The sequence below is a fragment of the Neophocaena asiaeorientalis genome, unplaced genomic scaffold, assembly GCF_003031525.2.
Source record: "Neophocaena asiaeorientalis asiaeorientalis breed wild unplaced genomic scaffold, Neophocaena_asiaeorientalis_V1.1 scaffold449, whole genome shotgun sequence".
In the NCBI taxonomy this organism is placed as follows: Eukaryota; Metazoa; Chordata; class Mammalia; order Artiodactyla; family Phocoenidae; genus Neophocaena; species Neophocaena asiaeorientalis.
This window is the reverse complement of record NW_020175027.1, coordinates 3,003,500-3,031,402: the sequence shown is the minus strand read 5'-3', so window position 1 is coordinate 3,031,402 and position 27,903 is coordinate 3,003,500. Positions and strand designations below refer to the sequence as shown.

The 27,903-nt window shown below is 40.7% G+C and overlaps 1 protein-coding gene and 1 pseudogene across 2 annotated transcripts in view; one reads left to right on the top strand and one right to left on the bottom strand.

Moving 5' to 3' along the window:
• MELK (maternal embryonic leucine zipper kinase) overlaps positions 1 to 20,573 on the bottom strand; it is a 78,657-nt gene extending 58,084 nt beyond the window's left edge. Inside the window, exons 1-7 of one of the 2 annotated variants that reach the window (XM_024763019.1) lie at positions 20,445 to 20,573; positions 13,119 to 13,214; positions 11,752 to 11,837; positions 8,787 to 8,903; positions 4,357 to 4,500; positions 3,359 to 3,427; positions 1,501 to 1,593 (exon numbers count right to left, since the gene is read on the bottom strand). In XM_024763019.1, the coding sequence (XP_024618787.1) occupies positions 1,501 to 1,593; positions 3,359 to 3,427; positions 4,357 to 4,500; positions 8,787 to 8,903; positions 11,752 to 11,837; positions 13,119 to 13,176 (567 nt within the window). In that variant the 5' untranslated portion in view covers positions 13,177 to 13,214; positions 20,445 to 20,573. Of the gene's footprint in view, positions 1 to 1,500; positions 1,594 to 3,358; positions 3,428 to 4,356; positions 4,501 to 8,786; positions 8,904 to 11,751; positions 11,838 to 13,118; positions 13,215 to 20,266 lie in introns of both variants that reach the window. The other variant, XM_024763020.1, reaches the window with a different exon arrangement.
• Positions 20,574 to 22,417: 1,844 nt separating this feature from the next.
• LOC112411765 (60S ribosomal protein L7-like 1) lies at positions 22,418 to 23,168 on the top strand (annotated as a pseudogene).
• Positions 23,169 to 27,903: the final 4,735 nt, after the last annotated feature.

Here is a 27,903-nt window from a genome sequence, read left to right as displayed (position 1 = left end):
CAATGCAGGGGGCGCAGGTTCGATCCTTGGTCGGGGAACTAAGATCCCACATGCCACAGGGCAACTAAGCCCAAGCGCTCTAGAGTCCGTGTGCCACAACTACTGAACCCGCCCACCCTGGAGCCCGCGCACTGCAACGAAGAGCCCACGCACCGCAACCAAGACCCAATGCAGCCAAATAAATAAATATTTAATAAATTGTATCAATGTTAAATTCTCTGATTTCAATAACTAAAGTGTGGTTATAAAAGAGAGAGTCCTTCCTTTAGGAAATATATACATGGTATTTAATGATAAAGGGGTATGATGTCTCCAACTTACTCTCAGTTGGTTCAAAAAATAATACACATACATACAAACATAGAGAATGATAAAACAAATAGGGAAAAATATAAACAATTATGAATTTGGCTAAATATATACAGAAGTTCCTCATTCCACATTTGCGACTATTCTGTAAGTTTGAGATTATATCCAAATAAAAGGTCACCAAAAACAAGTTAGTCCCCATCTTCTCATGTTACAAATTAAGTAAACCAGCATATCTCAAAGTTTCTCCGGCATAACACCAGTTCCAAAAGATGCTCCACGTAAAAAGTGGATTCTGTAGGTGCATAAAATTGAGACTAGCTGCCGTCTGTGATGTTCTACTCTCAAAGGACACTGTACAGGGCTTCCCTGGTGGCACAGTGGTTGAGAGTCCGCCTGCTGATGCAGGGGACACGGGTTCGTGCCCCGGTCCGGGAAGATCTCACATGCCGTGGAACAGCGGGGCCCGTGAGCCATGGCTGCTGAGCCTGCGCGTCTGGAGCCTGTGCTCCGCAACGGAAGAGGCCACAACAGTGAGAGGCCCGCGTACCGCAAAAAAAAAAAAAAGACACTGTACAGGAACATATTAAGATTTGGAGATGTCCTTAACTAAAGAAAACTGTTCAACCTAGCATTTCCAGATCTTCTGACAACTAAACCTTTTTAATTTTATGATACTAATATCAGCAAAACCAGTACTCCAGAGAGTGGAAGGGGCTGACTAGCTCGCGGTAGCCAGTGGTTAAGCAGGCAATGCCCAGGCCTTCTGAGCCTGGGCCTCTTACACGGGACTGCTGGCCTTGAATAGTTGGCTGTGAACAAAGTACACGTTTTCTCTGTGCTAACCAGCATCTCTGAAAACTGCGCCTATAATCCTGGCCTCATGTTCTACCTGGCTGGACTAATCAGTCTAAAACGATGGCACAGTTAAACAGAAAAGCAACCACAACAAGCAACCACGACAACCAGAAATATATCCTTGTTTCAGAAGTATACTGTGTATTATTATATTTATTGCAAGTTGTTCATTTCACTTATTACTTTACATATCTCACTCTCTGAATAGACAGCTCTTTGATTAACAAGTTTATTTCTTACCTCATTACACCCTCAACATACAGTGCCTGACTCACTACAGGTCACCAATAAACATACATTGGTTATATATTGAATTAATCAGTGAATAATTACCTCTGATCCCAGATATGATTTGCCTTGTATTAACTCAGGTGCTGCATAAGCAAGACTCCCACAGCATGTCTGTAGGTGATAATCCTTGTTACCCTGCCAATAAGACAAAAATGAAACACTTATTAACTAGAGCCCTTAAGAAAATTAAAACCCTGATAAACATTCTTCAGCACAAGCAGAGAGATGCTAGATGAAGAATTACCCCAAATAATGAAAATAAAAGACTTCTGCTGCCAACTCAATACTCTGCCTATGTGCATGCACGCACATGTGGCTTCCTCTTCTCTGATTTCCAATACCACGACAACCCGATGCAAAAAAAATTCTTCTCCCCTTAGCTCAGTCAAGTCAGGTTCGTACTTCCCTAGGCATCCATTAGCATAATAATCAGCTTAGCATACATCCAAGCACCCATGTCTTCCCACTCCCAAGTACTCAAGGAAAAAGGGTTATTTCTCTATGGGACCCTACCTCCAATATCAAATCTTTACAAATACAGAAGAGTTTCTTTTCCCCTAGAGGGAAGAGAGCAAATGCTGCACAGAATAGTGCCTTGGGAGTCTGCTTTCTAGACTCGGTTATAACACAAATCACGACCTGAGCTTCCAGATTGTTCAGATGAGGAATCTGCTCAACCTCCTCTGGTCTCCCACAGAAATATGGAGACATAATGAAAATGATACCACTGCCCAACAGTTATACAGAGTTCCACAAATGGCAGATGACTTGTGAAATTATGAGATTTCATTTACAACTGCTACACACACCCAGAAGTAAGCTCCTCATCTTAGGAAAGCTGAGGCCACCCTCTCCCAGCCAACCCCTGCTTTTTGAGATGGTGTCTGTGTGGGTTGAATCTGTGGCAGCCATAAATAAAGGCTAAGGGAGTCTGTCACACACATTCTCCACTGCCTCCTATGATGAACATGACTTAAAACCAGCGTATCTGCTCAAAGTATGCTTTATCTTTATTGCCTGCTGATGAAAAAAAATGCCTTCTAGCATTTGGTTCCCAGACACAAGACTCGACTGACAATCTCTGAAGAGCCAAGGGAAGGAGAGGAAAATCAGAAAGAATCAGACATTCAGCCAAAGGGGCAAAATCTGGCCTCCTTTGCATGCAGCTAATTCTGATTGGGGCAGGAAATAATCATGGGACTCCAAAGGGCTGAGAAAGGTCTGAAATTTCAACATCCTTAATGAGGGTAGACAGCTCATTTTAGAGACTGTGAATACCATCATTAGAGAACTCGGGAGGAAGCTTCCTACAACAGCCACACAGGAGAAGTTCAAAGTCACCTCAAAGAGAAGGTATGCTGGAGAACACCAGTACCTAACTATGGAGTGCAAATTAAAGAAATATATCACGGTATAAATTTTAAAGTGCGTATGGACTTTTTCCTTCTTCTATTAGAAGGAAAAGGGATTGTCTCTCAAAACGTAACTAACCGCTAGTTATATAACCATTTGGATAATAAAGAACAGATTTGCACTAAATTCCCAAAACTCATATCTAAATCAACAAAGGCATCACCTAGTGGCAACACACTCTAACTGCAAGAACATGGTCAATTCAGCATTCACACTGTGACGGCCTCCTGTCACCTAGGTGCTGTAAATTCTCTCACAGCATACCCATGGGGTCTTCAGCAGGACAAACCCTGGACCTAGAGCAGTGGTTTTCAACCTTGGCTGTATATTAAAATCATCTAGAGAACTTATAAAAACCATGAAATTGAACATTCTTCTCAATGGATGCAACCAGGCTCAATAAAGACTAAGTGGAAGTCAGCCTAAGATAACATACTAAGAGGTACACTGACAAAGGAAATAAATGCATTTTTATCTCTGCACTTACCTTGGGTTTTGCACAGAGACCAAAGTCGATCAGCTTTAATTTATGATCTTCATCAAACAACAAATTTTCCTGAAAAAACAAAGATATTTTCATAACTGTCTTCCTTATATCACATCCCACCTCTAGCTATTTCTAAAATCACTTTAAGGTTGTTTATATTAAACAGCGTGGGTACAAGAATGAAAATCATTAAAAAAGAATGAAATGACAAGAACATAAGGGAAGAGAAGATGAATATTGATAACTATCCTGCTTCCCCTCAAGACACATTAGCATAAACCATTTTCTCTTTGGTGCTCTGAGGTTCAACTACAAGCAAACACAATGTGTGCCAAAAGCAAGTTTGAACAAAAAAAGCAAGTTTGAACTCAAATCAAAGTGTTGGATATAAACAGAGGGAATGGATAGAAACAGAGGGAAAAGGATAGAAACTGCCATATCTTGTTAGACCAATTCTAGGTCCCTAACCCTAGTACCAAATAACATTAAAATCCATGTTCACCATCATGCATATCAGTCAGAGCCTACAGACTTAAGAGTATCAAATTTTTATTCTGTCCTTGAAAAGTTGAGTCTGTTCATTCCACTGAACTGTTCCTTTCTGAAGCATAATGGAATGAAAATTAAAGGAAGATGGTGTCAGGAAGAGAGTATTGAGAGGAAAATACTCAATGACAATATTCTCAAAGAAAATACTACAACTCTTCTTTCCTAGAAATAAAACCCTGAGGTTCATATTCTGCAGCTGACTACAAAGATATTTATAATGTCACACATAATTGACAGAGAAAAAGAATGCCAATAATAAGTCTAACCTGAAGAGCCTACCAGGAGTCAAAAGTCAAGGAGGAAAAAGAAGTGATACATTAGGAATAGAACAACAACAACAAAAAGCAAAGCCCAGACAAATTCTAAACAGAAAGAACATTTGGAAACCTAGTAATGACAGGTAAATGATGTTGAACTCTCAGGTGACCATCTGTGAAGCAGTCACTTACTGGTTTGAGGTCCCTGTGAGCGAAGCCTTGGCTGTGCACGTAAGCAACTGCAGACACTATCTGACGGAAGACAACTCGGGTCTCCTCCTCCGACAGGCGATCCTGGGAAATTATGTAGTCAAACAGCTCTCCTCCAGGGCAATACTTAAAGAGCAATAGTCACATAAATATTGTTACTACTTACAGAAATCGCTTCAGAGGAATTTAAAATAAAAAATTATACCAAACTCAGAGATATTATTAATTCAATTTACAAGCAAGGGAACAAACTAAGTAAGGCACATTCAAAAATATACTCTCAGTATTCCAAGAAAGAGAACAACAGTTTTTGGTCTCGAGCAGTTTTATTACCAGTAAGTAGAAGTAGAACCAACTACCACTGTGATTTTAAGTTCATTCAGGGTTTTTATATTTTTATAGCAAAGTATTAATACCCATTCTAATCTTAATGTACTCACATTTAGTGTAGTTACTTGAAACAAACAAAAACCCAGCAGCAATTATTGCTTCTCCATTCAGAAGATCAGTGATTTTCAGTCTATACCAGAAAGAACCAATTATACACAAGTTCCTCAGAGGCTACAAAAGAATGGGTACCAGAGCACAAAGCTCTATCTAGGCTTTCCATCCCTTCTTCACCAGAGCAGCTCCACTATTCTGTAAATGGGGGTTTCCATTTAAGATTTCATTTCATTTTAGCAATATCAATTAAAATTACAGATGGAGATAGCCTATGACCTCATACGTTCACATTTAGGAACTGTTCCTATAGATACACTCTCACATCAAAAAACAATGCACGTTTAAGATCATTCACTGCAGCAGCATAGCTTGTAACAGCAAAAGACTGGAAACAACACTAATGTACTCACACTACATAAAATGGCATTCCATGCAGCCATAAAAAGAAGGAAAAAAAAAAGAGGAAACTCTTTATAAGCTGATATGAAACAATCTCCAATATTAAGTGAAAAAAGCAAGGTATAAAAGAGAATATACTGATATAATGACTTGCAAAAAGCATTATGCTGAATAAAAGAAGCCAAATACAAAAGAGTACATACTGTATGATCCTATTTTTATCAAGCTCTAGAATAGGTAAAACTAATCTCTGGTGATAAAAATCAGGTCAGTGGTTGTTGAGAAGGGCACTGGGACGGTGGGGTAACAGGGATTAACTTCAAGGGTCAGGAGAAAACTTTCTAGTGTAGTAGAAATGTTTTATACCCTGAGTGGGGTGGGAAATACATGGGTATGTACCTTTTTCAAAAACTATGTACCTAATGTGTTCATTTTCTTGTATATAAATTATACTTAGTCAATTTTTAAAATGCTATCCAATAAGATTTACATAAAGAAAACAGCCTACTTTGTATTTTCAAATAAAGAAATACAAAATAGAGTAAAACAAAAACATCAAAAATCTCTATGAATATGCATTGATGGTCTCCAAGCTAAAATGTTAAATAGGGGGGAAAAAAGGTACAGAATAATATTACAGTATGTGACCATTTGTGTGACAGAAACCAGTAAGCTACACATACACATAAATATATGTGAATACACACACACACATATATATATATAAAATACACATAAGTATTTCTAAGTACATGGAAAATACATAGGAAACCAAAAAAGTAAGTGATTAACATAAGGGAAAGGAAACAGGATGACTGGGACAGAGGGGAGAGAGAATTTTACTTTTCAATATATACGCTCTCGTATCTTTTTTTTTTAATATTTATTTTTTTAATTTATTTTCTTTCTTTTTTTTTGGCTGTGTCTTAGTTGTGGCACGCAGGATCTTCCTCGATGCATGCGGGATCTTTCATTGCGGCGCAGGCCTCTCTCTAGTTGTGGCGTGCAGGTTTTCTCTCTCTAGTTGTGAAGCACAGGCTCCAGAGCACAGGGCCTCTGTAGTTCGCGGCACGCACGCTCTCTAGTTGAGGCACATGGGCTCAGTAGTTGTGGCACGCAGGCTTAGTTGCCCCACAGCATGTGGGATCTTAGTTCCCCAACCAGGGATCAAACCTGCATCCTCTGCATTGGAAGGCAGACTCTCCACCACTGGACCACCAGGGAAGTCCCCTCTCTTGTAACCTTTAAATTTTGTCCCAGGTTCATGGATTTTGGTGTTTTTGAAGTATTTAATTTGGACAAAAGGATCAACTTTTAAAAAGGCTTTAATTTCACCACTGTAAACCATGTGGGTGGATCTACAGTGTAATAAAGAGAAAATGGTCCTATGTCCAAAACTTTCAGCATTATGAATTTTAAAATGTGCTTTTAAAACAGAGTTAATCTGTCAAAATGATGTGCAGTTACAAATTATCCGGCTGAGACTAAGGAAAATGAAATGAGATGAATGATACATGTTCTAAAGACTTTACATTTCAAGCCAAAAGGAGCAGGTTAAAACTTAAAAGAGTTTGGTTCAAATAACACATACATTAAAGTCTACCTATAGGTTGCGGGTTGAACTGTGTCATTCCAAAAAGGTATGTTCAAGTCCTAACACCTGGTACCAGTGAATGTGACCTTATATGTCAATAAGGTCTTTATAGATGTAATCAAGTTAGAACGAGGTCATACTGGATTAGGGTGGAACCTAATCCAATTGTTTGTATCCCTGTATGAAGAGATAAATTTGGACACAGACAGACACAGAGGTAAGACAACACCATTTGAAGACAGAGGCAGAGATGGTGCATCTATAAGCCGAGGAATGCCAAGGATCGCCAGCAACCATCTGAAACTAGGAAAGAGGCATAGAACAGACGATTCAGAAGGAAGCAACCATGTACACACCTTGATTTCAGATTTCTAACCTCCAGAACTATGAGACAGTAAGTTCCTGTTTTAAACCACATTTGTGGCAGCCCTAGGCTAATACATCATATAACACTGAAATGAATCCTTCCCTCTAGGAACAAATTCTAACATATTCTGTCCACTAAATTACACCATCCCATTAGGAGGGTATCAGAAAGGATACATTTACAATGTATCTCCAATTTATTATATATGCCTACTTGATCTAAATTGTTACAGAACTCAAACAGGTAAGCCATTTAACATTTACTCTTTCATCAAAAAGAGTCATGTTAAAAAAAAAAAAAAAAAAAAGAGTCATGTTAACAAAATGTTCATTGCAGCTCTATTTACAATAGCCCGGAGATGGAAACAACCTAAGTGCCCATCATCGGATGAATGGATAAAGAAGATGTGACACATATATACAATGGAATATTACTCAGCCATAAAAATAAACGAAATTGAGCTATTTGTAATGAGGTGGATAGACCTAGAGTCTGTCATACAGAGTGAAGTAAGTCAGAAAGAAAAAGACAAATACCATATGCTAACACATATATATGGAATTTAAGAAAAAAAAAAATGTCATGAAGAACCTAGGGGTAAGACAGGAATAAAGACACAGACCTGGGGCTTCCCTGGTGGCGCAGTGGTTGAGAGTCTGCCTGCTGATGCAGGGGACACGGGTTCGTGCCCCGGTCCGGGAGGATCCCACGTGCCGCGGAGCGGATGGGCCCGTGAGCCATGGCCGTTGGGCCTGCGCGTCCAGAGCCTGTGCTCCACAATGGGAGGGGCCGCAGCGGTGAGAGGCCCGCGTACCGCGAAAAAAAAAGACACAGACCTACTGGAGAACGGACTTGAGGATATGGGGAGGGGCAAGGGTGAGCTGTGACAGGGTGAGAGAGAGTCATGGACATATACACACTAACAAACATAAGGTAGATAGCTAGTGGGAAGCAGCCGCATGGCACAGGGATATCGGCTCAGTACTTTGTGACCGCCTGGAGGGGTGGGATAGGGAGGGTGGGAGGGAGGGAGACGCAAGAGGGAAGAGATATGGGAACATATGTATATGTATAACTGATTCACTTTGTTATAAAGCAGAAACTAACACACCATTGTAAAGCAATTATACCCCAATAAAGATGTTAAAAAAAAAAATTTAATCTTTCAGGTGAAATGTACTTTTCCCATAACTATTGATAAAATGAGTGAGAATGGTCTGAATGTTTGTGTCCCTCCAAAAATTCATATGTTGAAATCCTAACCCCCAAAGATGGTGGCATTAGAAAGTGGGGCCTTTGGGAGGTTATTAAGACATGAGGGCAGAGCCCTCATGAATGAAATTAGTGCTCTTCTAAAAGAGGCTCCAGAGATCCCTAACCCTTTCTATCATATAAGGACACAGCAATAAGGTACCAGTTATGAACCAAGAAGAGCGCCCTCACCCGACCATGATGGTGCCTTGATCTTGGAATTCCCAGCCTCCAGAATTGTAAGAAATGAATTTCTGTTGTTCAGAAGCTTCCCAGTCTGTGATATCTTGTTACAGCAGCCCAAACAGACTAAGACAATGACCAAATAATTTTAGGTCTCTGGAACATACTACTGACCTCGAGAACCATGAATATTTTGTTGGCTGTCTCTATCACATGGTAGAGTTGACATATATGCTGATGTCTCAAGTTCTTCAAGGCATCAATTTCTATTTTGACCCGGGGCAAATCACTCTGTGACAAAACATTTCATTAAATGAGCAATAAACCTATTTGGGAAGTGCTCCAAGCATCAATATCACCAACTTTAATACTAAGTAGCAAAAGCAATCAACAGCCTCAAAACAATTTGTTCAACAATATAGAAATAAAAAACAAAACTTATTTGTGTGTACATTTTAAAAAGGCCTTGAGGGTTTTACGAAAGACAAGTTCAATGTGGGGCAATAGTATAACATCTAGAAAAATTAAAATAATCTCAGACTCCCTTTAGAAGGTTAGCATTCCAAACAAGGAAAATGACAGAAACACTACTCAGTGTACATGCCTTGGCTACCACTTCGGTCCCAGCAATGCCCATTAAGAAGCATGCTGAGCTAAAAATTGGTGAATGTAGATAAAAGGTATTCACTGTCTCAGTCTTCCAACTTTTCAAGGAGCTTGAAATTTTTCAAAATAAGAAGTTGGTTGGGGAGGAGGGTAAACCAAGTTGAAAAACTTTCAAAGTCCATATTAAAGATAGAAATCCAGATATCCATGAAGTAAACAAGTAAAATTTTATTATAAAAAGGGACTTGAACTAATGATCTGTGGCTTAATATCCAATTATCTAGGGCCATGCAACCAGATATTAGTTCTTAACCAAGAATCAATTGTAACTTTGACTATTTTGATATGATAATCTTTTTTTTTTCTTCTTTTTTGGGGGATGTGGGAGTCTGATGACTGAAACCCTGAAAGTAATCAAAATATTTTTAAAGTCCCAAGAAGTAACTAAAATAAACATAGCAACAATAAAAAATACAAAAACAGGGGCTTCCCTGGTGGCGCAGTGGTTGAGAGTCCGCCTGCCGATGCAGGGGACACGGGTTCGTGCCCCGGTCTGGGGAGATCCCACATGCTGCGAAGCGGCTGGGCCCATGAGCCATGGCCGCTGAGCCTGCGCGTCCGGAGCCTGTGCTCCGCAATGGGAGAGGCCACAACAGTGAGAGGCCCGCGTAACGCAAAAAAAAAAAAAAAAAAAAAAATACAAAAACAAGTTTAGAAATAATGAACTAATATCATCATATTGATGATTTAGAATAGTTTTGAGTACTGCTGTGGTAATGCATTTTGTAATAACAGGTCACATTTTGTCTGCTATTTAAGTGTTTGCTGTGTCCAAGTAAATAAGTCATACTAAAGTTATAACTGAAGTTGAAATTGCTTAAGGGAATTAATCAGTTTTGTAACCAATGTTTAAATGCTCAAGAAAAATGTTTTTTTAATACCTTTTTATTAGTTTAATAAGTACAGTATTGAGCACTGAAAACAAAAATATTGAAGGAGAGCCTGAATTGTCAGTTGATAGGTTATTAAAAATAATTTCTGATATAGATCATTGTGTGATTCTGGCATATATTTCAGAAGGAGTTCAAAGAAGTGAGTGACGTTATTATAACAAAACATATTCTCTTTGACTATTTATGTATGTTAATCAGCACTTGCATCCTTAAAAATAAAGTAACAGTTGATATTAAACTCTGTCTCGTCCTAACAACATGAGAGACCCCCAAAAAAGTCCAACATGTCTCATATAAATATGCACTTTCAGTAAAGTGATTTTTATGTTTGATAATTATCAACACATAAAATGTTTGTGCTGTTTTACTCAACTGTATACTAATAATAATTATAATGCTAACTCAATCGCAAAGAATAAAAAACTTTAACCCTCAGAGATTTTTGGTCAGAGGATAAAAAAAAAAGATTTTAAAAAAATGTTTTTAATTTATCTCCGAAAAAACAAACAATCACAGATGCATACTAAGAGACTAGTGAATTCTCAGCAGAAAGAGACCAGAACAAAGCATAGAAACCAAACCATACAAGGATGGTAGAAAGAATTAGAAAAAAAAAGACCACTCAGGATGACTTCAAACACTGGGAAGGGTATATAATGCCCAAAGACCATCAAAAGAGACAGATTCTCCCTTAATAGAAAAATAGAAAACTTTATGCACATTATAGCCAAGATCACAAATTAAATGGGCTGCTTTAGAAGGTAATGAGCAACTCAATCCTAGAAGCATTCAGGTAGAGGAAAAAAAGGCTGATTAAGAAAAGGATTTCATAATTTCTAATAAAAGTTAGAATAAATTTTGAGTAAAATTTATTCTTTGAATAAAATTCTGGGACATAAGATCGATCTATACTATAAAGTAGATCAACATTTAGTAAGGGTATCATGAGAAGATAAAGAAGGGAAATATCAATACCCAGAAACACCTACAAGACTATGAAACAACTGCAGAAAAATGGACCCTGTCGACTTCAAATATGTGCCATTGCCCTGTATTAAAATTAAGAACAAAGAAACTCCTTCCCCAGATTACTTTTTTTTAAATTAATTAATTAATTTTTTTTTGGGGGGGGCTGCATTGGGTCTTCATTGCTACACACAGGCTTTCTCTAGTTGCGGCGAGCGGGGGCTACTCTTTGTTGCAGTGTGCAGGTTTCTCATTGCGGTGGTTTCTCTCGTTGAGGAGCACGGGCTCTAGGCACATGGGCTTCAGTAGTTGTGGCTCGCGGGCTCTAGAGTGCAGGCTCAGTAGTTGTGGCGCACAGGCTTAGTTGCTCTGCGGCATGTGGGATCTTCGCGGACCAGGGATTGAACCCATGTCCCCTGCACTGGCAGGCAGATCCTTAACCACTGCGCCACAAGGGAAGTCCCCAGATTACTTTTTAAAACCATAGATTTATACATAACTGGCTATGGAAATGTTATTCTAATAAAAGAGCAGTAACTAGAACATTAGAGCAAATTCAAGTTTTAATTCACAAAACTGATCTATAAATATTTTTTAAGTAATGTTAGACTTACCCCTAGTGCATTTTTATCCATGATTTTTATAGCTACCATTTCTCCAGTGAGGATATGGAAGGCAAGTTTGACCTTTGCAAAGCCACCTAAGTATGGGAAAATGTATTATGAAGAGAGAAGCAAACTAACTTAAATATCATCATCAGAGCAAACTGAGAACTGAGGCACAAAAAACCTTTCCACGTACTTTTATAAGGGTCTATTGATCTATATTTTTCTGAAGTTTGTGGCCCTTTCTTCTTGTTGCTTCCAAGTGTTGGCCATGATCCTAGCCTCTCCTCATCCAATGACTAACTAAAGACTCTTTGCCATGATAGGATATCTTTAATTTTGCAATGAAGAAGTAGGAAAAAAGGATTCATTCTCTAGAAATTTGTTTTATAATTAACATTGCAATTAAACCTACTTTATAATTAACATTGCCAGAACACAATATAAAGTTGGAGAGACAAAAGACAAGTAATATGAAATTTCCATTCAGTGTTAAAACTGTAAAAATAAGCAATTATGTTTCAAAACTGGCTCAAAAGCTGGATAAAGGTCTACATTTAGGTATCTAAAAGAAACCGCCAGCTGAGGGCTTCTAGAAAGAAGCTCCTGGTAGTCCCTCCCATGGTCTTCCTCATCTCAGTAAATGGCGACTCCATCTTCCCAGGTGCTCAGGCCAAAAATCCAGAAGCCATTTTTAGCCCCTCGCTTTTGTCTCACACCACATATCCAACCCTCCAACAAATCACACTGGCTCTGTCTTCAAAAATATATTAAAGTTTACCTTGGGAGAAAGGCAGCAGGCACTGACTAGAAATTTCTATGCCCTGATCTGAGCAGGGAACATATGGGTATATGTGTACAAAAACTCCATCAAAATTAGTACACTTTGCTTATTTTACTATGTGTTATGCCTCAATATACTATACTTAAATGTACATATGTGTGTGTATGTCTGTATACAGAATCTCACCCCTTTCTATACACAGAATCTCACTACCTTCAATTCTATCACCATCCAAGTCACCATCATCTCCAGTATCACTCACCTAAATTATTGCAATAACCTCCTAACATCTATGTTTTTCCATCCTTGCCCTCTCCCAGCCAGTCTTTTCACAACCAAGCAGCCAGAGTGAACCTTAAAAACAAAAGGTCAGACCACTACTTGGCTCAAAACTCTCTAGTGACTTTTATTCTAAATAAAATGAACCACAAGGCCCCTCCTACAATTCTCCTCTCTCTTGCTCCACTTTTTCTTACTAAAATTGGTTGAAGAATTTTAAAACTACATAAGTGAGGCTAAAAAGCTCTTGGCTGCCCAAATACACTATACTCTCAAATAGATGACCTATCCTCTCCAAGAAGAAAATAATTACCTGTCCCAACAGTTTCATATAATTCATAGTATTTGAGAAGTTCATCATAATCTTTCATAGTCCTCCTGGAAGTTTACTCAAAATTATAAAAAGAACCTGTAAGACAAAAACAAAAACAGTACATGATCAAAAAAGGAACTATTAAGAGACTATCTCCTTCATTCTTATTGAGATCCCTAAAAAATAAAAATAGAGAAACCGTATAAGAAAAAAGAGAGAGAGACTATCGCCTTCATTCTTGTAACTCCAAATATAAATAAGTCTTAGGCATATAAATGATACTGGAAAAACTGATCAGCCATATTAAAAAAAAATGGATTCCTATCTCACACCATACATAAGAATCAATTCCAGATCAAATAAAGACTTAAATATGAAAGGTAAGCCTTTAAAAGTTTTAATAGAATATTGTCATCATTTCAGGATAGAAGAGGATCTTTTAAATAGACACAGAAAGTGCTAATCATAAAAAATAATAATAGAGAATTCTCTGGCAGTCCAGTGGTTAGGACTCCAGGCCCTCACTGCCGAGGACCCGGGTTCAATCCCTGGTCGGGGAAGGAACTAAACTCCCACAAGCTGTGTGGCAAGGCCAAAACTAAAAAAAATTTTAAAAATAGATAGATAGATAAATTTTAAAAAGCTAGCATTATTTAAATAAATAAATATTAAATAACATTGAAATTAAGAACCTCTGCATATCCAATGACATCATTTAAGAAAAAAATAACATAAATATGAGAAAATATTTGCAACACTTATAACAGTGGACTTTCACCCAGAATACATATACTCCATCACAACAATATAGAAAAAGACAACCCCACAGAAAAATAAGCAAATGAAATAAAAAAGGCATTTCACAAATAAACACAAATAACCAATAAAAAGATGAAAAAAGGCTCAATTTCATTAGTCATCAGGGATATGCAAATTAAGACTCCAATGATATACAATTTTAAGATACATGTAATGAGATATATATTTTATTATTATGCTTCACAACTTACATGTGTTACATATACTCTGTTTGTTTGTTTGTTTGTTTGTTTATGGCCATGTTGGGTCTTTGTTGCTATGCACAGGTTTTCTCTAGTTGTGGCAAGCGGGGGCTACTCTTTGTTGTGGTGCACAGGCTTCTCATTGCAGTGGCTTCTCTTGTTGCACAGCATGGGCTCTAGGCATGTGGGTGGGCTTCAGTAGTTGTGGCACACGGGCTCAGCTGCATGTGGGATCTTCCCGGACCAGGGATCAAACCTGTGTCCCCTGCATCGGTAGGCAGATTCTTAACCACTGCGTCACCAGGGAAGTCCCTATACTCTTAAGTATATATCAAATAATTTATTAAAATAACACAGACAGACTATTATATATAAAAAAGATAAACAACAAGGACCTACTATATAGCACAGGGAACTCTACTCAATATTCTGTAATAACCAGTATGGAAAAAGAATCGGAAAAAGAATGGTTATATGTATAACTGAATCACTTTGCTATACACCTGAAACTAACACAACATTGTAAATCAACTATACTCCAATATAAAATAAAAATTAAATAAGTAAATGAATAAATAAATAATAAAAAATTAGTTATAAAAGTGTTAGGAGGTCTTATTTGATTTTTGTCTTCCTGAGTTTTAAAATTAACTAGAATTACAAAACACCATGGGGTGAGTACACGTGAGGTCATACTCATACCAGCTTTGTCTTATTTGGGGAGGATAAGTTCCTAGTTGACTATAACTAGAGATTAGCACTGTATCTGGCAGAACTGCTAATGCAATCAGACTATTAACTCTGAACTTTCTTGTATTCATTCATTTATCCATACAGATGTGTTTATTGAGCACCAGTGATGTGCCAGACCTGCACTTGGCACCAAAGCTATAACAGAGAAGAAATATGGTTCCTGCCCTCATAGATCTTGCATTCCAGTGGAGAAGACAAAAGGAAAATTAACAGACAATGAATTAAATAATTATAATTTGTAATAAAGGGCTTCCCTGGTGGCTCAGTGGTTAAGAATCCGCCTGCCAATGCAGGGGACACGGGTTCGATCCCTGGTCCAGGAAGATCCCACATGCTGCGGAGCAACTAAGCCCATGTGCCACAACTACTGACCCCACGTGCCACAACTACTGAAGCCCACACACCTAGAGCCAGTGTTCCACAACAAGAGAAGCCAACACAATAAGAGGCCTGTGCACCACAACAAAGAGTAGCCCCCGCTCGACACAACTAGAGAAAGCCCGCGCGCAGCAACGACGACCCAACACAGCCATAAATAAATAAATAAATAACAATATGTAATAAATACTGGGGAAAATACGCAACAGTGGTTAGAATGGGTCACTAAGAAGGTAATGTTTAAGTCAAGATCTAACTCAAAGAATGAGAAGCAAGAAAAAGCAAACCAGCCCTTCCCATCACAACTTGAAGAATGTTTCCAATAGGAACTGTGCAAGACCATGTAAACAATGTTTCTGTATGAAGCAGTTAAAATGATAATGTTCCTTTATTTGACAGACTGCTGCTTTCTCACCAAGGACATCCTCAGCACTACCTCATTCCTCCCACTTCCGGCTTCCTCAGATACCCAAATGCTGAAATGCTCCTGCTCTTTGACAGTATCCACTCCAAAACTGGTCCTTGGGACTTCCCTGGTGGTCCAGTGGGGAAGATTCCATGCTCCCAATGCAGGGGGCCTGGGTTCAATCCCTGGATGGGGAAGTAGATCCCACACGCACGCTGCAACTAAGAATTCACATGCCACAACTAAGAGCCTGCATGCCACAATTAAGAAGTCCACATGCTGCAACTAAACAAACAAACAAAAAACTGGTCCTTGCTTCCCTAGCACAAGCCCAAATCCTGTAAGCCCCTTTCAACTCACTCTTACTGAGATGCCCAAGATCCTAGGGTATATGGTTTCTCTTGCTGCAGCAAGCTAAGTATACCTAATTGTTTTTTAATCACGGATGTGTCCCTAATGGTCTGTGGTTGATAGGCCTTAACAGGAATTGTTAACCCAAAAAAAATGAGAGGAAGAGCATTCCAGAAAGAGGGAATTTAGGTGCAAAGATCCCAGAGGAAGAAAAGGCTGACATGCACTGAATTTAAACTGCTTTCAGAGGTACCAGGAAAAGGAAATGCAGATTTGGAGCGTGGACAATTGGTTAGGTATACGGGAAAAAAGAAAATTGGATCTCTACCTCACACCACACACAAAATCAATTACAGTAAAGACTGTAAAGTGAAAGACAGACAATTAAGACAGATAAGGCCTTACCTATACCAGACCTATAGCTAGGAGTGGCAAGAGGAAGAGCATGGAGATAACAATTAGAAAAGCAAGAATTCGAATACAGCTTCATGGAAGCCAAGAAGGAAGGAAAAAAGCAACACTACTAAAAAGAAAGTTTCTAGGAAGTAGATTTCTAAATAAATTTGGAAGTGCTCCTATATAGGTTAAGTCCTAGGACCTGAGTTTAGGTACTGCAAAATGGAGCTTTCTTATAGGTAGACATGGGGTGCAAGCTCTCTGAACCTATATAGATACAGTTTCTCTAAGGAGCTCTTCTTCCTAGAGGCCAGTGTGACAGGACAGGACTTGAGATTTCAACCTTGGAAAGAGATGCTTCCACACCCCTTAGAAAGCCACGCAGGAATCAGAGGAGCCCAGGGAAGTGGAGGTCACTGAGTCAGCACAGCACACCAAGGGCTCTAGAGTTCACAAAGGGCTTTGAGTCCAAGACCCAGCTAGTGATAAACTCTTTTGCCTGGTCTGACTCCTGTGCACAAATCTCCTTCTGTGCCCTAGCACTGGTCAACACTAGGTATGGCACCACAGAGTTCAAGATCCCAGGACCCCACTCTCTGTAACATTTAGAAAGATTAGGTAAGTATATGCATAGCCAAATGGGACTTGGGCAAAGTTCTACCTGGAAAGGGCAAAACTCATACATCTTAATTAATGCCTCTCAGTAGTGGAAACCTGGTGCTAGTGCTCATTTCTAGAGCCAGACAGTCTCCCTTCACCAACAGGCAGGGCTTTAGCAAGTCTGCTGAAGGCTCTGGGATTGGTTAAGTGGCCAGCACCATGTTTACTACTTTCAAGTTCTCTGTCCTTCATCCTGGCTCATCCAGAGCTGAGTGGCCAGCATGTTATTAAACCTTAAAAAAGACCTAGAGTTATGAGTTCAACCTCAGGACTGTGGTGAGTTTATAAAGGAAAAGACAGAGCAATAGGGAAGGTCCTTGCTACAGTGAAGATGGGTAATCTTCTTAAACTGAAGTGGAGAAAAAAAATGAATGAAATTATCAAAAGCCCAAGAGACACAGAGGATTTTTTTTTTTTAAGATCCCTTTAAATTTCCTTACAAAATGCCTAAAGCACTCTGATTCCAGGAATCATTTTACTTGGAGATAAAAGGTATGCTATTTAGCAAGTAAAAAGTCTTCAAAAATTTGGTCAGTGAAATGAACACTAGAGCAGAAGTTCTGGAAGGAAAAATATCAAAACCCAAGAAAAAAATCAGCTTAAAAAAAAAGGTTTTAGTAGCAATGTCAAAGCTGAAATAGCAAGAAAGATAAAGATCATGGGCAAAAGACATTCTGATCCAATAAACAATATTAGTCATTTCCTAGGAAGAGGTGGCATTGGACCAACTTAATAAGCAGGTGGAACTTTTAATCTAGCTGAATCTGCATGAACAGCGTAGGCAAACAAAGGAAGCAAAGTCAAGTCCTGATAATAGCGGAAAGCTGGTGATATAAAATGAAATATTTCCGCTTCCCCTGGAGTGGCAAAAGTTGTTCCACGCAAGGAGACAGCAGAGAGGACATATTTATTCTCCCTGGGCACCTGAGACACAGGATTAGAAATATCCTTACTAATTCAGAAACCTTTTAAAGGGCATTTGTTATTGGAGCAAATTGGGAATGAAGTGGAACCACACCCCCAAAAGAGAGGAATCGCAGGACTAAGAATTTTTAAAACAGGAAAAATAGCAGTAAAGGTATAGAGGTCAACACAAGGCTAAGAAATCTTTGGGATCCTGATGATGGAGAAGAGAATGAGCAGGACTTTGGAAATGGGGGAATGTTAGGCTATAAATCTGTTTAGAAAGTGGTCTGCTATAAAAGTAGGCTATCAGGTTCCTTAGAGAGCAAAGCTCCAACTAATGCAGTATTGGGGCATTCAGAACACAGGGGTTAAAGAGGAAACACAAACAGACATTTCAAAGTTTAAAAACCATGAGATGGAGGGAGTTCCCTGATGGCCTAATGGTTAGGATTCCCGGCTTTCACTGCCATGGCCTGGATTGAATCTCTGGTCAGGGAACTGAGATCCTGCAAGCTGCGCAGCTCGGCCAAAAAATAAAAACAAACAAACTAAAAAACATGAGATGGAAATGGACAAAGGGAAAGAAGTAGGCCTTAGGAAGTATAAGTAACACTCCAAATTGCCACCACTGCACATGCCTAAATTCCATATAAAGGACTGGGCTATTTCAAATTGCCACACTTAGAAAGAGAAAGCAATTAGTATGATGTTGGAATTCATTTTCCCAGACAGGGATATAAGAGTGTCATAACCAACTTCTTGACAGATTTTTCCCAAATGAGTTTTCAACTTCCAGGTTATGGCCTCCAGTCAACTAGCAGAGATCAACTCTCACCAGTGTAAGACTAAATCACACACCTCCTATTTTTCTTCCTTCCATTTTGTTATCTACCCCCTTCTCTCAAATCACACCATGTCTTTAGGTGAGTAATACCAATGTGGCCCTAAACTGTATCTACTGAATCCAGGGAACATCATTCGTGCTACTGTATAAGAAAACTGGTGTTTACGTTGCAAAACTGCTATAATGATAGCAGATTTTACTTGGCTTTTAAATTTTGTAGAAGTGGAGCTGGTTCTAAATATTCTGAAGTGCTCTCCCTGTTTATCCTCTAGAGTCTGGAAATACAGAACACACAAAAGACTTTTGACTGGAGTAACCCACTTGCTGCTAAAGGAAGTATATGATCAGTCAATGTGGAAGACAGCCTCCCAACTGTGGATAATGAAGAAGGAAACTAGACCCCAGACACCTGAATGTCCTTCTAAATGTGACTAAGTAGAAGAACTGGAGCTATATACAATTGGGGTCTTGAACTTTTCTGAGGAAAGAAGGAATTGCCTAGATAGTGGAAGAAAGTTTATCAGTAAATTTTATAAGATAGCAACAAATTGGGGGCATTTTCCTACCAACATAGTCTTATCTGGGCTATGCTATTACCTGCTGTATAATACATTTACATTATCTAGTGAACTTGGTATGACACTGATGCTGAGGATATTTCAAATGAGAAGTAAAATACAGAATGGCATATAATGTGCCCTTGTAATACATTTAATTAACATACTGTCCTGCTCCCCTGCAGAGGCTTCTGGGAGCACCAGTAAAGAGGCATTCACTCCCAAAGGTAGTAAGGGACTGATCTGGCCATCTGGTTGGTCCATAGTAGAAATACTGAAAGGACAGATCCACTGGTGAGACACGCCCATGAAGGTGCAGTAAGGATGTTTCTGATTTATCCCACACAACACAGAGATAGAAACCAAAATATGAACAAAAAAGTTAGGAACACTGGGCTGTAAGCAAAACTCCAGGCACTACCTTCCCCCTTTCCACTACCAGGAGAAATACCAATTGTGAAGCTCAAGGACAATTATTCATCCTAGGAGCTAGAGGCCTGATCACTCTCCTGGGACGCCCTCCTTTGGAAGTCTCCCTTTTTCCCACTGGTCTCCCGGTGGGTCACTCCTTTTAGTGCTATAGCATTCGGTGCATATTCCCCTTTTAGTGTTAAGCCTCTTAAGCCACTACTTTCGGAAGGTGAAGGAAAAGGAAGGATTTGGACTCTGAAAAGGGGGTGATTAGACATAACACATTTCCTTGTTTACTGAACTGCCTAGTAAATTGAGTTGTACGAACAGAAATAACTCGAAACCCTTCTTTGAACTTCTTTCCCGGAGACCGTCAGTGTCATGGAAACATGGAATGGGAATTCACATCTATCACAGCCTCCTAGGTGGCAAGCGCTTTACCTCACCGATAACCCGGAGGCGGATACGATCCCTATCCCACTTACAGAGGAGAAAACCAGGGGTCGGAAAGGCTATCTCATCCAAGGAACTGTGCTCATAAGGTGGGACTCCGGTGAAGTTCCCCAGTCTCCTGTGAGCCAGGAGCACTCTGGGCCCGAGCCGCCGTCCCCCGCGCCGCGCACGGCCGGAACCCCGGCCTTCACCCACGCGGGACTCACTGACCTGAGGGCGGAGGGCCGGGAGGGACTGGGCCAGGCAGAAAGACAGACGCGCCGGTCTGCCGTCCGAAAGGAACCGGTGAGCGCAGAGAGCTCCTAGAAACTTTTTGGATAGCCACGCTCTGGCCGTTTCCGCCCGCCAAGGGAATCAAACCTCGCGCGCCGGAAGGGGCGGGGACGCAGCGGCGTCTGGGCGGTCGCAGCGAGGCGGGGGCGCTGTCGCCCTAGGACAGCGAGCGGACCCAAGGAGTGGGATGGTTAAGAGGCCTCTGGAGCTTGCTGAGAGGTGACTTAAGGCCTTGGTCTTCGACCTGGAGTGCCCCTCCCCGGAGGGCACGTGAAGATTTTCGTGGAGTCGTGAGCATACAAAGTTTTTACATAATTCAACTTTAAGTTCTCTTTCCTAAAATTGATTTGCAGAGAAGTCGCTAGTAGTTACAGTCTCATTTTCGTCCTCCCCTTGCCCAGTGGCCCTTCTCCCAACCAACAAAAGACAAGTATACCTCTCCCCTCTAAAAATCTTACTAAAATATGTTGCCACGAGGAATAAAACCCCCAGGGGACAAATTGTCCATTAGATAGCTCAAGGTACCAGAAACACCTACCTAGCATCACAGGAGAAGTCCTTCTAATACGTTTTGCTGTTTGGTCATTATTTATGTGACTTTCATGGGCTGCATGAATTACTTCAATTGTAATGAAAATCCAGAAGGAAAAAAAAATTATAGCAAGAGGAAAGAAAAAAATATTAAGTATAAATTTATATATGTATTTTTTAAATAGACTTTTTCTTAAAAGAACGGTTTAGATTCACAGCAAATCTGAGGGGTACAGAGATTCCTCCTAAACCCTCTGTCCCAACCACATGCATAGCCTCCCCCATTATCAATATCCCCCACCAGAGTGGTACATCTGTTACAATTTATGAACCTACATTATCACCCAAAGACCACAATTTACATGAGGGTTCCCTCTTGGTGTTGTACATTTTATGGGTTTAGACAAATGTATAATGACATGTCTCCACCATTATAGTATCATACAGAGTAGTTTCACTGCCCTAAATTTTTCTGCTCTGCCTACCTGTGAAGTGGAATAGTGTTATATGTGTATTTTTATTGCAATGAAGTGTGCTATTGCACTGGATAAGAGATTTTCAAGCAAAAAAAAAAAAAAAATTAAACTAAGATGACATTCTGTGGAACCAAAATATGAGTTAGGAGAAAAAAGAGGGAAAACAAGCAAGTTAAAAAGTAAATTGTTTATTTTGTTCGTGTAATTTTTATTGGATAATAGTGGGTATCAAATCATTCTGGTATTTCCAATCCATTGCATATCTTTTAAAGACTTACAGCTTTACTTTCAGAGGTTTACAATAACCAGTTGTTTTAAAAAAATATTTACAATTTATCCAAAAATTAAAACCTTTGTGACTATTTAAAATTATAACAAGAGAATGCATGGTGGGAAGCCATTCAGTGTTTATAGCCTGGCCTCCAGCATTATGAGAATACAGCTGAAACGGAAAGGGCTGGGTTTTGAAGATGACACAGCTCTAAAAAGCTTGGAGGGAGTGCGAAGGAAGCTTTGTGCAACTCTTGGCAGGAATAAGGGTTAGCAAGGCCTCCGCGGTTCACTGCTGCTAAGAAGGCGCAGCAGGCCTGGTCGCCCTGCCATGAGGCAGAACAGCAGTCCCCAACCTTTTTAGCACCAGAGACCAGTTTCGTGGAAGACAATTTGAACATGGGGCGAGAGGAGGGGTAATGCAAGTGATGGTTCAGGCGGTAATGCGAATGATGCAGAGCGGCAGATGAAGCTTCGCTCTCGCTAGCTGGCCACTCACCTCCTGCTGTGTGGTCGGTACCGGTCTGCGCCCTGGGGGTCGAGGACCCCTGAGCTGGAATAGACGTCTCTATGGTCAAGTAAACATAGAGCGATTTCTCTCTTTCCCACCCGGTGGGGCTGCACACGAGCAGTAGCCGCAGTATGGGAAAGATGGAGGAAGAGCAAAGAAGGAAGATCCCTTTGGTTCCAGAAAACCTCCTGAAAAAGAGGAAGGCTTATCAGGCCCTCAAAGCCACCCAGGCAAAGCAGGCGCTTTTGCACAAGGAGGAACAGAGGAATGGAAAAGGGCTCAAGTTTAAGCAACTAGAATGGTTTCTACATGATTCCTGGCAGCAGCTGTGTGACAGGGTGCGCCTCAGACTAGAAGTGAAACCTCATGGCTTGAAAGTGCCAGATAAATATTCTTTGGCCTTCGTTGTATTCATCCAAAGGATTAATGGGGTGAGTTCACTGGTGCAGAGGACCATTGCAAGACTTCGCCTGAATAAGATTTTCAGTGGTGTCTTTGTGAAAGTAACCCCTAAAACCATAAAAACGCTCTGTAGAGTGGAACCTTATATGACCTGGGGATTTACAAATCTGAAGTCTGTTTGGGAACTCATCTTGAAACGTGGACAAGCCAAGATCAAGAACAAAACCATCCGACAGACGACACAGTGATTGAGGAGCACCTGGGGAAGTTTGGTTTCATTTGCTTTGGGAGACCTCATTCATGAAGTTGCCTTCCTGAGGAAGAATTTTCAGTTGATCTCAGGGGTTTTGTGCCCTTTCCAACTCCCAGTGGCCCATCAGGCTACCAAGAATAGAGTGGGTTTCCTCAAGGAGGTGGGCTCACCTGGCTATCGAGGAGAACATCAGTCAGGTCATCCGGCAGCTGAACTAAACCCAGAATATTTGAAAGCACAGTGCATTTGGAAGCATGTGTTTTTGTTTTATGGAATTGTTACCCAGTATCTTCAAAAAAGATTATTTTCTACTATATCTTCAGAAACTGGAGGGGAAGTGTCAGGGAAAAGATGGTGATAGTCATGGCAGGCACTTTTCATCCCACGCCAGGTCCAAGGAAACATTCCTGTGTATTTTCGGTGTTGGTCACCATCCACCTCTGAAACCAGCAAAAGACTCATGCCATGGAGGAGGGATGCTTTGTCACATCTTCTATCCTGGGGTTTAATGTTGGTGAATGAATACCCAAGCATGAATACAAGACAGCAGTGGACCAACCCCAGGGACGTACTTGAACCTAGGGGTTCCTAGGGCCTTGTTTTAGAAAGAATTGTAAGTACAATTAGAGAGAAGAGCACAAAAGCAGTGCTCGGTTGTCTCTGCTGTGAGTCCATGTTCTAACTTTAGTGACAGCGTTGTGAGCTCTCAGACTTACACAGAGCTCTAAGTGTATTTGATGGCTTCCTTATCCTTGCCTGCAGCTGGCTTAATGCTTTTCTTTAGCTCAGGATTTTAACCTGTTGGATCTATGAGAAGGGAAGGACACTTTCCCCAGGAAAACATGCAGAAACTCCAATTCTGTCTTGGAAGTTTAGAGTATTTGTAGACCCTACTCAGGGACCCAAGCACCTTATGTGAAGAAGTCCTGCAGTATCAGGATTGGTCACCCAGGCTCTGACCTTCCTAGTCTCTTCTGGTTCCATGTCCTATGGAAGACCAGAGCTTACCAAGGTAGGTTTTTCCCTTCAAGCCAAATGAGTGTTTCCTTTTAAGAACATGGTGGTAGATTACTGAGTCCCTGTGCCATCTATGACTCAGGGAAATGCCCACATTTAGTTCTTCCGGGCTTCAGGATGGAATTCTCTGGTTTCCCTGATGATCAGTCCTCTCCTTAAACCCAAATCAGGAAAGAGTGAACCATTTTCTTGGTTTGGCATGGATGAAATTAGCAATATTTGGTCTTTTAGGCTGCAGGCAAGCAGCTTAATTGGACCCTTTCCTTATATATTCTAGACTCCAGAAGTATTGCCCTCTACCCTGCAAGTAATAATGTAGACCAACGCTCCTGGAGATGTTAGACCTAAAAAAAGGGTCTGACCCTGCTTGTGTTTGTCATCAGTGTCCACCCCTAAATGGGCCTTCCCTCTGCTCCTGTCACTCACTTAGTTGCCTCAACTTGCCATCTAAGCAGTTGGTGAGGGTGTGCCAGGCCCAGCTTAAGAGCTGAAAACATGCTTAACTATTGTGCCCCTGGTCCTTTAAGATCAGCTCTGCTGGGGCTTCCCTGGTGGCGCAGTGGTTGAGAGTCCGCCTGCCGATTCAGGGGACACGGGTTCGTGCCGCGGAGCGGCTGGGCCCGTGAGCCATGGCCGCTGCGCCTGCGCTTCCGGAGCCTGTGCTCCGCAATGAGAGAGGCCGCAGCGGTGGGAGGCCCGCGTACCGCAAAAAACAGAAAAAAAAAGACCAGCTTTGCTGCAGTTTTGGTTCATGGGGCGCTCAAACATGTTACTGAGCCCAAGCTCATACTACTCGCCGCCCAACAGGCCAATAAATGGAGAGACGAGTTGTTGGGACGAGGAATAGACACTTTATTCAGAAAGCCAGAAAACTGAGAAGATGGCGGGCTCGTGCCCCAAAGAACCAGCTGGCCTGAGTTAGAATTCAGGCTTTTTTTTTTTTTTTTCCTCCAGGCTTCTTTTATACTGAAAGGGGAGAGCGTAAAGTCAAACACTTCCTGGTTCCCATCAGCCTCTGGAGGGGATGTGTTATTCGTTCACAGGTGAGCCTGGCCAGCTAAACAAAGGTATTTTAGCTTAATGCTCATTACCTGGGAGGCAGGGTTGCCAGAGGTTGGCTGTTATGTATAATTTAAGCTTATAGGCAACATCCCTTTACTGATTAACTTGTAATAGAATACAAAATGTTCTTCCCTATTACGAACATAGCTGTGAGATTGAATTGGAGGTATTAACAGTGCCTTAAAATGTGCCAGATTATGAGGTAATTAAATTGCTTGGCTCAAGAGTTAACCTGCCAGCATTAGATGTTACTGATACTGTGAAACAGTAAAAAATCAGATGACTTTAAAATGATGTGTCAAAAAGTAATGCTAAAAGAGCAGCTGTGAGTGTGGAAGCCCAGGGTTTATATCCTGGATCTGTCTTGCCAGTCTTGCCTGTAAAATGGGGCTAATATAGTCAAGCCTGTCTGCCTCACGTGGTTAAGAGTACTAAGGAAAATAACAGTTTTTTTAACTTAGAATTCTATATAAATAAAGGAGGTTATAAAAATTATTACTAAAAGTATGGTGAGAAAATTTAGATATCTACTTAAAGTTTTTCAAACTTATGTTGAGTGTACATATTCAAAAGAGCTTGAGTATTACTGAATTAAGGAGAGTAATTAGGCTGCAAGACAAAACAGTCCAGTGCAAGGAGGCAGGGCTCTGAGCTGTGGAACCTGACCTGAAAGAAGTGCCTGCCCCTCTGTGAACCTGTTTCCTCAAATGGACAATAAGGAGATTGGATATGATTCTGCTGCTCCTTGTTTCTCGAGTCACTAACTGGGTGGGTCAGGCCATTTGGAATGTAATCTCTACCAATAATAACACCATTAGCAGCAATAATAAAACCCTCTACAATTTTTTGAACGATTAATGTGCACTTACATGCATCATCTCTATAACCAAGTGTCTGCCTCTCTCACACAGGGTAATTCATGCTATTCATTCTTTTATCAGTCACCAGTGTCTACCCTATGCCTCACCCTGTTCAGGGCAATGCCAGAAAAGGGAAGAAAAGAGATGTGTCTTCTGCCCAAGGAATCTCAAAGACAGAATAGCCAGATCCATAGACAACCAACTTTAATAAAGGACCAGACAGAAGCACCAAATACAAGTGCACTCAGCCATGCTGTTTAGAGCTGGAAATGGGGAGCAATTAGTTCTGATCAGGGGATTGAGGTATTTTGTACTGGAGTTAGACCTTGAAAAAAAAAGAAAAAGAAAAATTTGACGAGGGAAGAGCATTCCCCAGACAGGAGGAGCTCTATGTGCAGAAGCACAGAGGCAAGAAAACACAAGTCTCCTGGGAGAAAGGTATGTTGGGTGGAGCACAGGAAACAAGGGGTGTGGCAGGAAAGGAAGAGCCAGTAATCAGGGAACCCTTTGTGAAGGGCCTTGTGTGCCAGGCTAGAGTTGGGAGGGGTGCTGACCAGGAAAGGGAGGTGAGCAGTTGTGCATTTCAGAGGAAGCCCACGCAGCCACTCTGCCAGCATAAGAGTATCCGAGCCTGGCAAGGCAAGGCGAGAGCTGTGCTTCTCTGGTGGTGGAATGAGTGCCTGAATGTCAGCACCATTTGCGGCTGAGTCATCAGTGGGGACGGGAAGCAAAGGCTTCAGTCTGTTCATAGCAATGCTGTTTCTCTTCTGAGGCCAGTCAGGTTAGCACACCTCAGGCTACAAACCGTGCCTTGATTCTTATATCCAATCCAAGAGAAAATGGGAAGCCACACAAAATTAAGTTTTGGGCCATAGTCCTACTAGAAAAGGAGATAGCTCCAAAAAACCTATTAAAAATATTTCAGGAATTTGAATTTGAAAACTACTTTGGGAATTTGCTAAATTTCCTAATTTCGATAATTAAATTATGGTTGTATAAGAGAATGTTCTTGTTCATAGGAAAGCATGACATTGGGGGAGAGGAGGAGGAGGAGGAGGAGGATGATGATGATAGGACAAAATGTAGAATTACTGAATCTGGGTAAAGAGTATGTGGGAATTCCTTGTTCTGTTCTATCCTTGCAACTTGCCAATAACTTTGAAATTATTTCAAAATTAAAAGTAACCCAAGGGCTTCCCTGGTGGCGCAGTGGTTGAGAGTCCGCCTGCCGATGCAGGGTAGATGGGTTCGTGCCCCGGTCCAGGAAGATCCCACATGTGGCGGAGCGGCTGGGCCCGTGAGCCATGGCCGCTGAGCGTGCGCGTCCGGAACCTGTGCTCTGCAACGGGAGAGGCCACCACAGTGACAGGCCCACGTACTGCAAAAAAAAAGAAAAAAAAATGTAACCCAAAAATGTCAGGAATATGTTTCTTAATTCCGTTTATCCCTTAGCACCTACCACAGGATCTTAACGTTACTGTAAATAACAATGATTTATCTCTTGAGTTCCATTCTCTGCTAGGCACTACTAGGGGTTGTATACACGTTATTTCTAATCCTGCAGAGTAGATATTCTTATTCCCGTTTTACAAATGAGGAAACTGAAGTTCAAGAAGTTTAAGTATCTGATAAGAATAACAGCCAGGAATCCAAAGCCCAGGATTTTTCTGCTGTAATTCTCAGTTAATTTTTGTTTAATGAAATATGAGAGAAGTTTGAATAATTTAAGGCACCATACAAATATAAGAGACTTTATGAATTACCGAGAATTATGATGAACACTCTGATCTAAAGAATACCCTCATCAATAGGAAAAGGCTAAATGTCAGTGGACTACTGTGCAACCAGTTTTTCAAAAGAATTAGGTAAGTATACTGCCATTAGGGTTGCCAAAGAAAATGGCAACATACTGGGACATATTTACACTAAGAAAATTATCCATTATCCAAAATTCAAATTCAACTGAACATCTTGCATTTTTATTTGCTATATTTGGCAACCCTAAACGCCATGA